The 14,037-nt window shown below is 41.9% G+C and overlaps 2 protein-coding genes across 17 annotated transcripts in view; both read right to left on the bottom strand.

The window, feature by feature from the left end:
- Nucleotides 1–29: 29 nt before the first annotated feature.
- Nucleotides 30–6,405, bottom strand: scly (selenocysteine lyase). Its single transcript, XM_036522066.1, has 13 exons — nucleotides 6,209–6,405; nucleotides 5,260–5,409; nucleotides 4,647–4,756; nucleotides 4,421–4,521; nucleotides 3,557–3,743; nucleotides 3,222–3,349; nucleotides 2,714–2,869; nucleotides 2,507–2,613; nucleotides 2,251–2,287; nucleotides 1,757–1,840; nucleotides 1,381–1,483; nucleotides 1,113–1,188; nucleotides 30–591 (listed from the first exon to the last, which is right to left on the bottom strand). Exons 2-13 carry the CDS (start codon nucleotides 5,346–5,348, stop codon nucleotides 438–440), a joined length of 1,332 nt encoding a protein of 443 aa, XP_036377959.1. The 5' UTR covers nucleotides 5,349–5,409; nucleotides 6,209–6,405; the 3' UTR covers nucleotides 30–437.
- A 1,063-nt stretch (nucleotides 6,406–7,468) lies between these two features.
- Nucleotides 7,469–14,037, bottom strand: part of kif1aa (kinesin family member 1Aa) — a 54,403-nt gene continuing 47,834 nt past the window's right edge. For all 16 annotated transcript variants that reach the window (XM_036520969.1, XM_036520972.1, XM_036520973.1 and 13 more), the window contains 7 exons: nucleotides 13,738–13,932; nucleotides 13,545–13,616; nucleotides 13,131–13,252; nucleotides 12,850–12,993; nucleotides 12,487–12,679; nucleotides 12,236–12,354; nucleotides 7,469–12,041 (listed from right to left, as the gene is read on the bottom strand). In XM_036520969.1, the coding sequence (XP_036376862.1) occupies nucleotides 11,999–12,041; nucleotides 12,236–12,354; nucleotides 12,487–12,679; nucleotides 12,850–12,993; nucleotides 13,131–13,252; nucleotides 13,545–13,616; nucleotides 13,738–13,932 (888 nt within the window). In that variant the 3' untranslated portion in view covers nucleotides 7,469–11,998. The remainder of the gene's footprint in view (nucleotides 12,042–12,235; nucleotides 12,355–12,486; nucleotides 12,680–12,849; nucleotides 12,994–13,130; nucleotides 13,253–13,544; nucleotides 13,617–13,737; nucleotides 13,933–14,037) is intronic.

Genomic DNA, 14,037 nt, shown 5'->3' with positions numbered 1-14,037 from the left:
CTTCAGCTACACTTTATTTGTCTGTTATCCTGCAACTAACATATTTGTCATTTCACATACAGTATTTTGAACAGTGATACAGTGAACAGTGAACCTTTGACACTGCTAACACTTCTTGCAACAGCATTTAGTGCACACAAAATATTGCAATTTAAGCCTCCTTTTTTCACAAAAATAATCACATAATTAGATCACATACAAGCTAAAATCCATTAAAATCCTTTATATACACACAAAATCCACCCAAGCAAAGATAAGTGCATTGACCTTCAATATGCATCTCTTCTAGAAAATGGACTGGGGCTTTGTCACTGATCTTAGCGAACAGTGCTTTTCTGCATATTTTATCTAATAGCATCTAAACCCTTACATAAGAATAATATATTACTCATGGAGCACCCAGCTCCATGTGTGGGCGGGGCTCCTTTGGCCAGGCCTTAGTCCTGCCCCTCCAAGCACCGCACAGTCTCCCAGAGGTCCTCCACCACCAGGTCCACGTCTCCACGGGTGGTCCTGCGGCCCACGCTCAGGCGCAGCGCGTTGGCTGCCACCTCCGCTGGGATGCCAGAACTCAGAAGGATGTGGGAGGGCCTGAGGGTCGGTCAGAGCAGAGGAAATTCAACCTTTGGTAAGATCTTCTTGTGGCTTTCATAAAGGCTGTTTTCAACAGGCTGACGGTGCCAGGTTCCCAAGCACACGATGTGATTCATTAGCACTGACTGACTGCGTATTGGTTTGTGTCTCACATTATGTGTAAATGAAATATTCTTTTTTGCATGTGATTCTTTAACCTTCCCACTATGGGAAATTACATTTACATTTATTCATTTGGCAGACGCTTTTATCCAAAGCGACTTACATAGGTTATAGTTCTTTACAATGTTATCCATTTATACAGCTGGATATTTACTGAGGCAACTGTGGGTTAAGTACCTTGCCCAAGGGTACAGCAGCAGTGTCCCAGCGGGGATTGAACCGGCAACCTTTCGGTTACGAGTCCTGCTCCTTAACCACTATGCTACACTGCTGCCCAAATTATGTTTTATATTCCTACAGCCCGTCTCCATTCCCATGAATGTGACAAAAAAAGGGTTTTCTGTGTGTTCCCATACCTGTCTCCTCTGTTTGAGTGGCATGCCGCTCCCACACTGGCCAGCAGCCTCCTGCAGCTGGACAGCACTCTTTGTCCTGCAACATGACAATCAATAATTCACAGCTTTCTCTGTGTCTCATTGACAGCAATGGTTTACTTCAACAACTATGTTTGATCACTGATGCATTACCGCCTGTGTTGGTGAAATATTAGCAATGGACAGAATAACAAGCAATCAAAGTTCAGTTTGGTGCAGTAGTGGAATGCTGCTGTAACACCCAAATCACCTTGCAGTCCCGGGCCGAGTATTGACACATTACAGGTGTTTGGGAGGGACTCCAAGCCAGGAAAATGGCTATTAAAACGGATCTTCTCCATCCCAAAGACATCCTGATGACAAGGAACAAAAAAGTTATTATTCTGACCAGTTGGTGTTGCTTGACCTTGGAAAACAGCCTAGCTTCAAAATGCTTTTGAACCTTCAAATCACAAGTGAATTATTCCATGTCACACTCATGTTACAAATCAAGTATAAGTACAAATTTAGGTTGAGCATGAATTTATCCAGCTTCAAATCCCACTCTACTTTCAAGCACAGAAGTTGGGGTAAAGAGCTAGGTCCCCCCCCCCCCCCCCCCCCCAAAGCTATGCACCTGCACCCACCTGCAAGCGCTGCTCCAGGTACAGCCTGATGTCCCGCAGGTGGCTCTCATGCTGAGGCAGGTGCGAGCTCACCAGCTCCGCTGCCTGGCAGACACAAAACACCTCAGCTCCACTACACTGCACTACTAAGCGTTATGCAGGGCCAAGCTAACCAGTGGCATAAAACTGCATTCAGATATTTCACACCATTCCATTAAGACTTTCTTGGTTGTTGTGTGGATTCGAGAACTGTGAAGTAAATGTGACCAGACAGTTTTAAAGGTCCAAATCTGAGGCAGGCCACTGCTTGTTCCCTTGGGCGGGGGACTTAATCTGACTGGTTTAAGGAAACATCTGGCTGTCCAGTTTGGTTTTGGGATAAGGATTTATGGTTATACAATATCTTACATAATGTTATGTAATGCTATTCATCAATCATAGTGATGGTGGTCTTGATAGTTTAGGTACGGGAGAAAACAGCGGAGGAGTTCACAATTTATAACAGTCTTCTATACCTTCCCAAGACCAGCAATCATTGGTGTGTTCTCTGTCCTGGAAGAAAAACAGAAGCAAGGAGTTGATTCCAATCGCAGTTACAATATTTATGCTTCTATTTTTTTTTTTTAAATTTTTTCAGTTTTATTTATCATAGTACACGGCTGCATTTTTTGTGGCCCACTGCACTCTTGTTCAGCTAGCCAGTCTGACTGCATATTTAAAATGTTACTACAAGCTAGTGTACAATGGAGAAAAAATGTTTGCCCAAATTACCCTGGTCTGAAGTTCCTCTCCTGCCCCCCTCCAAAGAACATGGGAAATACAGGGGTGATGGTTCCAGGCCCATTCACATACAGTGCACCAATCCGTGGGCCATAAAACTATAAGAATGAGAAAGTCCAGACAGAGGAAATACAGGGGTAAATTCATCTGCAGAGAGACAAAAAAATCCTAAAGGATCAGAGAGACAAAACTCCCAACCTTGTGTCCAACGATGGTGAGATAATCTACGCCCAGTTCCTGCACATCCACTCGCACCTTGCCGATGGCCTGGGCAGCATCGGTGTGCAGAAGGATTCTGGGAGCAGGCCGCTGTTTGTTGAGGCATCTCGCCCTCTCACAAATCTCTCTAACTGGCTGCAAGGATACAAACGCAAACATTCACATATCCATATTTCCATTCTACTAGCAGTGTGGCTTGGATACTGGGTCATGGGTTACAAATTGGTTGTGACAATGTATTATACTGCATTATCCAGAATGATGTTCATAATGTGCTCTCATTTGCTCTCTGCCTTCAACATGGCTAAGTCATAATAGAAATAACTACATCAAGAATTCAGGCATTTACGTTTACATGTGTTACATGTGTTTACGTGTTAAATATGAACCACAAAACTGCCAAGAAAAGTGCATTTATGCTGTTTATTACCCAGCTGTCTCTCTCGCACTGTGTGTGAGCTTGTGCCACCCCCGCCCCCACCCTCACCATCAAGACCCCTGTCTCATTATTGGCCAACATGACTGAGATGAGACAGGTAGTGGGGCGCACGGCGGCCATCACGTCCTCCACCTCCACTCGGGCCGTGACCTTGGAAACGGGCACAAAGGTGACATCTACAACAGGGAACACATCCAACCCCCGTGAGACTGGTAACGCTCCAAAGATAGGAAGGAGAACACGTTCAAATCCCTTCAATTCGGGAGGAAAACCTCATCTTGAGCTGTTACGCATAGTTGCCGCCTCAGTATACCAACTGCCACCACCAGGATGGGGGTCTTTTCTATCTATGGAGCTTATCTGACTTCAAGAGCTCACCCTACCTGCCTTCCCCTCTTTCATTAGGCTGTCAGCAGTCAGTCTGACCGAGTCATGCTCCACATTGGAGGTGATGATATGAGGCAGAATGGCCTTTCCATTCAGATGGCTCTTCTCCTGCCCCTTCCTCTCTGCTGCTTCCCAGCTCTCCCAGAAGTGCTTGACTGCCGTGTGGAACACCAGGTTATTTGCCTGAAGAACACATGGTAAAAGTGCACAATAAGACAGGGAAACTTGGGCGTGTTACATATTAAAAGGACTAGTTCCTTCTGCGGTCACATGACTGCAGTATTTTCTTGGCATCAGCTTTTCTCCCACAGTTCCATTAGCTCAATATGATATATGAGAGACTCCAAACTGTGCACCAAACCATATTTCAGGTTGTCTTTGACATTTGGCAATACACAAATAACCCACACAACACTTCAAATTACTCTTAATATATATTTATGTCTAACTATGCCACCTGTGAAATAAATCAAAAAAGCAACTCTTGCCCATCTGATGTACAAAGGGAGAACAATAATTCAATTATCACGTGGACGGCGGTGTTTTCATTCTCCAGAACAATAGCCTGATACATTTTCTCCATGCACAAAGCCATGAGTGTCCCAGGTTCATGCATATTTTCCAGACTTTGGCCTAATTGTCGCCCCAGACAGGCTCTTAAATCAAAGCCCCAAGGACAGTGTGACATACAGTAATGAAAGTGTTCACTGCAACTTGAAATTATATTTAAATGAAGGAGAGTGTATATGTGCCTCAGAATTCATCACTTTCATTTCACTCCCTTTGCTTTAAAGGAGAAGCCAAAGATGCAAACGTGGCCCATGAAATAAAAAAAAAATTAAATCTTTGATATTCCACACCTCGGTTCCACCAGATGTGAAGATGATGTCTTCTGCTTGGCCTCCAACCATTCTGCCAACATTCTCTCTGGACTGGTTGATAATGGTTTTGGCTTTCCTGCCTAGAATAGAATAGAATAGTATCTGATGTGAATGCCAACTGCTAAATATCATTTGAGCCGTTCTACCTGTATCCCTCCCTCAGAAGACTCAGAGCAGGCCCCTCAGTGAATGTTGTGGTCCTCACCAGTGCGGTAGCTGCTGCTAGGGTTCCCCCAGGCGTCATGCAGGGCCTCAGTGATGGCAAGTATGACCTCTGACTCCAGCGGGGTGGTGGCATTGTAGTCCATGTAGATTCTATAGGAGCAGGGGAACTATAAGATGACCTGAGACCATCATTTTACATATACATAGCTAAATCTTATCTGCTATCACCATCGCAATCACTATCACACATCAAAAAAGACGTCTGCCCCAGAAAGCCAGACTGAGTCGTTGTAAACAAGCTGCAGCGGCCATGACAGTACAACAAGACTATGAAAGGCACATCAGAGGACACCGAGACACCAGTCTACCTGTCACTTTTTTATGATATGAATACCGTAGCAACAAGAGCATCTTTTTGACAATAGCTCCTGAGGCACTGAGGTATTCCATATTCTGTGTCAGTTTTGCAAATCAATATTGTGTAACAGATTAAAAAATCCATTTTTTTTATTTCATTCTATGGGGAAAATAATGGAAATGAGAAAAGAAACTGAAATTTATTCCTATGCATGCATGCATGCACTAAAGGCAAAACTATGGTTCTTAGGTCATGGTCAGCAGTTTTGATGAGCAGTTTGTTTTCTGCTAGCTACCTCTCTTCCTGCTGATCATGATGCTGCCAGATGGAATGCCCCCCAAGCGCATGGTGGACCCCGCAAGCCAAACCTCCCTCATCACCCATCGGCTGGAGATGTAGAGGTACGACGAGAAGGCTGATTGAATTCTAAAGCAAAGCGGTACAGCTTCACAGAGAAAGACAAACGGGGAGATGTAAACCATTTTCACGTCACAGTTTAAATAACAAACACGTTTCTCCCTTTCCCCCTCAGATACCCTCGTTGTTACCGAACTACATGGCAGCTGAGACCAAATCACCGGAAAGCTGGAAAGGCTGCTCCACTTAGGAAGCACAGTCATCAAAGACTGCTTTGCGTCTGCGTCGTATAGTCAGGACATTGTTTAAACACATTTCTTAGAAAAACAGCGTCTTGTCTTATCGAGACCTTAACACGTAAAATGTCGAATTCGTAACAATACTACAATTACTATAATAATTAAATGGTTGGTTCAAAATTTTGTTCAAGATTATGACAGACCTGCAGATATCTCACCTTTGTAGCGTGCGTGTTGTCTATTAATCGACTAAGATGATGTCTCTAAATAGCGAGCAAGCTACCACGTTATGTAGAACGACACATAGCAAACCTGCTATTGAGCAACAGAGCACCAACACTGAGACTAACCACCTACTGTCACATTAGCAACATATTGTAGCCTCATTAGCAGCTAGCACAGGGTAGAGAATGTTGACGTGTCAGGATGTAAACATAACCATACTTCTTTCTGTATTTTGTTGTTTATTGTACACTATTGCATTTGTACAGAAAACTTTAATGACTTTAATTCGCTTATGATGTCTGTTTGAACATATCGGTAGCTTCCTACCAGCCTGCTAACCAGTAATGACAATACAAGCATATCGGTAGCTTCCTACCATCTTGCTAACCATTAATGACAATACAGCAGCATTAACGAACAGACCTGCTCCTTTCCCAGGGTTGGGATGCAACGTCAATGAAAAGCTAACATACGGTGATGCTTCTATGCTGCGATCTATCAATAATCTACAGCCTCTTGGTTGTTAACTGTTTGTTGTAAAGATTTAAAAATGGTATTTGGTTAATCATTCACAGTTGCTTCCCATTCATCAGGCAGTGGGAGATGCGTGGCAGAAGAGCAGAAACAGGAAGTGATCTGTGCAGATTAACGTCAGCGGGACCTCCCAGGCAGCAGAGAGCAGACGCGTGCAGTACGGATACAGAATTTTTAAGGCTATATTAAGGACTAACGACAGCTCGTTAGATAATTGAGAATGTTAATAAGATGTGAAGTATCTGATGTTAAAAGACGCGTTCGGTTGGAAAAGTAAAATGAGCACGTGGAACGCCACCCTATGAAATGATTATTTTTCTACTATGTTCATTGTACAGTGTGCCTGTTGGCTATTTGTAGTGCAGTCCCCGCCTCCGCCAAACTCAAAGTGACGAGTTTTCTCATAAATCATTTTGTTGAACATTACGCTCTAAAGTCATCCACAGAGACCCTCGAAGTGATAGAGGATACTGGTGAGTATTTTAGATTTTGCTGCAGGCTACATTTCTTTATTATAGTGAAGCTGACAAGAGTCCTCTGAATGGTAATGAAAACACCAAAGCCGGCATGGATTTGTAACTACAATCTGAGATTGCCACAGCTTTTCACAGTTTTTCAGATAGGAGTGATCTTGGACAGCATCACACTCTACATACAATCTTAATGATGCAGATAAAAAAAAAAAAAAAAAAAAAAAAAAACTTTTACACTGGTTGTTCCAAGGTCTGGACAGCACGGTGGCTCAGTGGTTAGCATTGTTGCCTGATAGCAAGAAGAGCGTGGGTTCGCATCCCGGTCGTCCCAGGTCCTTTCTGTGTGGAATTTGCGTGGCTTTCCGGCGGGTGCTCCAGTTTCCTCCCACTATCAAAGACAAGTATTTTTATCGTTAATACTCCTGTCAGTGCCCTTGACCAAGGTACTGGCAAAAGAACTGGAGTTCCTCCCCGTGCGCTGCACCGCGGCTGCTCACTGCTCCTAGCTCCTGGTGTGTGTGTGTGTGTGTGTGCCCACTGTGTATAGGTATAGGATGGGTTACATGCAGAGGACGAAATTCCCCATGGGGATCAATAAAGTATCTGACGATTATTATTATTCTGCCGTCCTCCCATTATTGTAAGGTAAAGACAGACCCAAGAGACGTTGTCAGTGTTGCATAAGTTTCACGTTTATTTAACATCCGACAATGTGTTAAGTGTACACAAACATTTGACTCTTTAACTCCAACACTCAAAATAGTTCAAGACATTGATTAAACTACTGCCCATTCAGGATGGTACAAACTGGTTACAGCTGTATAATACACTGTCCACAGCAATCGTGTTTATATACAGAGAAAATAGAAACTTGAAGAAAAATGGAAACTTATTATAGATTCAGTTTAACATAGCTAATGAGGAGGAATCCTTGGGTATTACTCAGATATGGAAGCACAGAAATAATAAAGGAAAATAACTTAAAACGTGCTGCTTTGAAGACATTTGCTGGGATGTGTGGTGAGTGATGGCTGTTCTTGGTCAGGGGAGAATGGAGTAAAAGTAACTTTCGCATATGTAGGAAGTATAGAACATCACATCCAAAGTTAACTGCCTCAGAACTGAGCAGGTTAAAATAAGTGAATTTTGTACAACAAAACCCCTCTGGTCTATGTCCCATTTGTTTTGGTGCACTGACAATACCACAGTTTGGTAACAAAGATGTAGTATACTTGAGTGGATATTTGTTGTTATTCAGGCCAACACCAATGATATAACAGCTTTGTTATTTAGCAGTTTATTTGACTTGTTCAAAGCACCAAACAATAAACAGAACTCAATTATAACACATGCGCTCAGTGCTACATATCTACATTATTAGGTGTACCAGGTCTTTTTCTGTCACCATACTGTAACTGTATTCCTTCATTTCAACCCAAAAGTACCGCAATATTGTCCACTTAAATTACAAACATAAGAGCAGCCAATGAGTAATGTATGAAAGATAATACTTAGACAGGAAACATAAGATAATGTGTGACAATCTGATAATAGATCCGACATTAATAACTTGTAAATATGCCATGGTAACCATGCAAAATGTTACTCTAATTCTCAACTAGGGTGGTCACAAAATGCCATTTTAGCAAGAATATTGTTTTAGCACCCAGTGTTATTGTTCAAATATTATTGACTCCAAGACTTAAAAATACTTTTCTAGAATTTAAATATATATTTTAAAAGACCCCTGTTTTATACTGTGTAAGTTCATTTGATATTCACTGCATGCCATAATAGACATTTTCCCAAATAACAATTCAATCTCTGCTGGGTTTCATTATGAAGCATAATCAATTAGTAAATCTTAATAAGGTTTATGGAACAAGACTGTGACCATAAAAGAAAACATACATTTATGCCTGTTAAGTCTCCAATCCCCCTAAATTGTGTAAAGATTTTAACAAAATATGCCTAGAAATATTGATAGGGGGAAGGAATGCACCTATAGTATTGAAGGATGACTCAAAAGTTTTATTCTTCTTTTATTTATAATCAGATTTAAAGCAGTCTATTTTTTAGATGAAGCAAAATCCAACTGAATTCTCCCAGACTATACTTTTTACCCCACTACATGTCAGGATTTTGTCCTACATTCCAAGAGCAGATGAACTCACTGAACTAAGTGCGCTCTGTAGGTTGGCTGGCCTCAGGCGCACTTTTATACCCAGTGCTGTCAAAAGCAGCTGGGGAATTCAACCAAACTGCTCTCTCCAGATGACTCCCGCATCTCTGTCAAAACACACAGGAAGCAATAGGGCTGCAGGCTGTACTCCAATAGCTGCTCAGCCAAAGGCATGTCCAGTCACAGCTTGCTTCCTATAATTCAGACACACGAGGGGTCCAGAATCTAACATGATATGCCTGCCTTGGACAGACATAATTACAGCTGATGATCACTTCTATTAAACTGACTGGACAAAGTGTTTGGTAAAATATGTACAGGATGCTGCTTTGGATGACAAGGCAAAACCAGCCACCTGAGGACTACATGTGTGAATCAGTGAAGCTTCATATGGGCACATTCAGTAGTTTCATGGGTCTTTACAACATATATTTATTATTATTCGTTTCTTCCTAGTCAACTTGAGGGAAAGAAGATGGTGCACATATATTATGAACAGTATCGGTTTACTTGTATGTTGAATAGGTGAATATTTACTCGTTGGCTGACCACTGTAAAACATGTTTGTTTTTACTTCCTCTCTGAATTTCTTAGCAGTATACTTCATAAATTAATTGGCTACCACTAACAATGTCCAATGCAGAATCAAAAAAAAATTAATGGTTTTAGTCACCACTTAGATACAATAAAAATACCCTTAAACTCTGAATTCAGGGACATAGCGCACGTTTGATTCAAGGCATTTCAACATGCTCTGAAACTGAGGGTTTTAGAAGGAGTAATGAACAAGCTAAGTACATAAGAAAATAATTGTTTTAATGCTTCTGGTTAACTTGATCGAAAGTGGGACGGAAAGACAGACAATACAGTGTGTCAAAAAAAATCAAGAGAAAACCAAGCTAGGCTAGAAAATGTCTGCTGTGAACTTGTGGAAAAGGCAAGACCATTATCAGACGTTTCACAAGAAAGGAGGAGGCTTAGAGCCAAGAAGACTGGAGAAAAGCTCCATCCATTCTCAGGAATAACATTAGGATGCATCCATGGGTTGATAGGATTCTCATATTATATCAATACGTATTTGTATAAATGTATCATTGATACTTGTCACTAGTATGTCTATAAAATGCTTTATGTGACAAATCTTAACATGTACACTCAATTTACAAACAGTACCCCTGCTATGTGTTGTATATTTGCCTGTATACATACTGTGGATCATAGGCTAGAAGATGGGCATTAGATGCTACATGATGATACGACAGGCAAAATCAGTCGATATGAACAGGGGCGTGACAGCAGCATAAGAAGGTAAAGGTTGGTGCAGCAATTAAAGAAAAGAAATGTGCTTCCTAATGCCACATGTGTACAGATACACTTTCACTCACAACCATCACAGACTCAATATCCTATTATTTCCTGCAAATGGGGCACTTTAGTGGTTTCAGAAAATATGACAGATTTCAGTATAGACATACATGATTTTAGAAGTCGTGACTCTTCTGTTTGAATAGATCATAATCATATGTTGTTTAAAATGTCAAGGATATTATAGCAGTGTTTTTGATTTTTGGTGCACAATCCTCATACACTCTACCCAGATGCTTAGATGGTGGCTAACGAGCTGGTCTTAATAGTATAAGAGAGACATCTGATGTACGCTTAGATGTAATTTTTCAATATATTAAATGGTAGAATTATTTAGTTTAAACAATCTACATAGCAGCTACAATCCCTGTATCAGCTTTCCCCCCAAAATATATTTTTTTGGTTAGTAATGAGGGCAATTAAGACGTTGGGGAAACATAATAAAAAGTGCCATATGCAGAAATTTTTCTGTACTTCATTAAAAAATATGTTTTTGTAAATAAATACATTTCAAAGAAACAAATCTATGGTTAAATACTTGAATGTACATGTTTTCAAAGATGCAAAGAAAAATCAATTAAAGCAAATAATTATGTAGCATAAGCTCACAGAAACAGATCAGAAGTTGATGACTTTGCCTTGTCTGAGCTAACAACTACCAAATATGTTTTCAGGAGTGGGCAGAGCATTATGGGACCTTATTATGAGAAAGTGGGTGCACATGAGGATTTATGCTTTTCAAAGCCAAAATATTTCTCCTATTGCCAGAGTATGTCGAAATCTTGGAGCACAATAACAAAATAAGAACTTCTCTATGAAAGGACACTGGAGATTATATCAATATTAAGGATCCTACACTGTCCAAAAAAGTTTAGCAGTAGTAGAAATTAAATGGAATGTGGAGAGGGAGTGCTTTCCAAAGGCTCTGTCAGTTATGATGTACCAATTTGATCATTTAAAATGATGAAGAAGATCCTGTGGAATTAATGTAGAAATACTTGATTTTCACTGACTTGAAATACTGACCTCTGCTGCAGAGGTACCCATGAACTGTTTCACTATACTAATAGATAGACCACTATGTTTAAGATGTTCCTATTCTAATTTATGCTAGCTAAAGGAGCTGTGTGGGAAAAGTATGTGTTTTTTCCCACTCTCTGATACTATGAAAATTACATTTATGGCTTTGTGGCAGGGTAGTTTGTATGGTGAAATGATTTACACCACTGTAGGTTGAAGCTCATTTACTACAGAGCTCAAAAAGGGCAGTCTAAAGCACTGCTGATATCTATACAGGCAGCCACTCTAGAAATAAGGAGCTAGTAAGACACCATTCCTCTCCCCCCTTCGCTCCCCTAACGTGGAATATTCTAGTGAGCTAGGGCCTGGTTGCCCTGAGAATGGGTGTTCTGATTACTCAGCCCATAGGTTACAAAGCCGTACATGCAGCAATGTTGAGCACCATTGGGCCTTGCGTACAGTTTTGGTTGGTTGTAATAAACTGAGCATGTGCAGAAACAGGCAAGTTGCAGGGGAGGACAGATACAGCACAGGGTCAGGGTGTTAGGTCTGGTGATCTATATACAGGATTAGTCTTTCTCATTTTGTCTCATTCTCTTTTTCTCAAGTCATGTTGGGGGCGGGGTCTCATCACTCATATCAGATCCTCATCTGTCCAGCTCTTCTCCTGGAAAGCTTTGATCTGGGGGAGAGGAGCGGTCACACGAGAAAAACAGATCCATTACTCTCAGCATTTGGTGAATCATTCCCATGTCAAACAGAATAACAGTCGTGATAACACTGGAAGAACTGAGCAGTTAAAAGAGCAATGACTTGTTAGTTAGGGGTAATCATTGATATTCACATAAATACAACTGGATACTGGAACTGGATTACCTGATGGATCCAGCAAGGAGAGGGTTAAAGGCATACAACCAGTCATGCATTTCCTTGTCATTGCTGGCTTGAAGGAGTATCCCACGATGCTCAGTGCACACTGCAAAGGTGTTGGGGGTCTACAGAGATGAGACAAAAACATCTTTGATAGAACAAGCCTTCTGTCACAAAGTTTCCCAGCTTTGTGGTCAGAAGGAGGACACAGTATTAATGTCTGTATGTCTTTTTAAGCTATGTGAGGGTTGACATACCTTGAGCATGGCCTGCTGGTCTTCGCTGTACTCCACCTGTGCAGAGGACAGGTTCAGGATGGCTCTTTCCACACTGTCCTTCTCTGTGTTGTAAATGTAGACGTACGGCCGACGCACCACAACATAGCGCTTCACCCACCCATTGGTGTGCGGCTCGAGGAAGTGCAGGTACCCCTTTTTCGACACGATAGGGCTGCAACATTACACATGGCTTTAGTGGAACAGTCATTCATTTGAACTTCAGATGCAGAAGTTCTATCACTTTCACTTGTCTGTGTTCTTTGTCGACTGTAACTACCATTACCACAGAACTGCACTGGCAAACCTGCCCCATCTTAGTGTCCAGATTCTGACATGGCTCACCTGACACGGATCTCCTGGATGTCAGGAACAAAAATGCGGGCTTTTGCTTTGGCCCCCAGAGCTCCACTTGGGGACTTCTTTATCTCTCCTTCCTGTAGTGAGTCAGGATCAGGGCTGACAGAGCGAGACCGGGGCATTGGGGTTCTGCAACACAGACAAGACATGTAGACAGTCTTTGCATAAGTCCACAAGCAACTTCTCTTTACACAGTTACATTTATCTTGCAGATTATGTGTCTATAATGGTCTTCACTGCATCAGAGTTAATGTAACGTAGCTGACCTGAGCTCAGTGTTGCTGTAGCGTCCCTCCACCAATGAGGGACATGTGGAGGACGGGGTCAGGGTACTCAGAGTGGAGGCTGAGGTGGAGTCCCTCAACAGTGTCACCGACATCTCAGAAAGCTGGAACACACAAAGGGACATGAAGCTAGTGAGTTAGCAAGAAAGACACATTTCACTTACTGTAAAAGCAGAAAGAAATCATTTATTTTTACATAGTTCATAGCTGTAAAAGAAAAAGGAAGACCTAACTCTTAAGAAATGTGTATTATTTGTGAATTGTCACAATTAAGTGGATATACACTATAGTAGCCCCCAATAAGGCCACCTGACTAATCGTAATAAATACCAAATGAGCATAAACTGGAGGTCTCTTAACTCCAGGGTGTGACAAGATCTAGTGGCGTAAGTTTACCTTGCTCTCACTGGCACTGATACAGACGTGGCTGTACTCCCTGTTGAAGGTGTGAGTGAGGAGACGCAGACACTGAGGAAACAAACAAAACAGGGGGGTGAGGGATTACAAAATTCATAGAGCTTTCCAAGTACTCCAAAGTCACTTCACAAAGTGAGAGACCCCTGGGGCAGCATCAAGCTGCAGTAGTTACCTTAGCAGCCAGCTCTCTCTGCCGCTCATTGGGGCTGTCAAGTGTGACGCTAGGCCCGAGACTGCCATTTTCTGAGGAGGACTGACATGCTTCACCCTGATCTTCACTGCCACAGGATGACAGTGACTCCTGGCCCAGCATTAGTGTGGTCTCCAGCTTCTCCCTCAGGAGCAGATAGTGCCTGGTCTTTTCCACCTGTAGATATACACATGCAGCCAGACTAAAGCTCAGAGGATCGCATATGCACGAAGCACCTTTTCCTATCTCCAAGGATTAGCACTCAATGGAAATATGAACATC

This window comes from Megalops cyprinoides, chromosome 2 (genome assembly GCF_013368585.1).
Source record: "Megalops cyprinoides isolate fMegCyp1 chromosome 2, fMegCyp1.pri, whole genome shotgun sequence".
NCBI classification, from domain to species: Eukaryota; Metazoa; Chordata; class Actinopteri; order Elopiformes; family Megalopidae; genus Megalops; species Megalops cyprinoides.
This window is presented reverse-complemented; position numbering and strand designations above follow the sequence as displayed.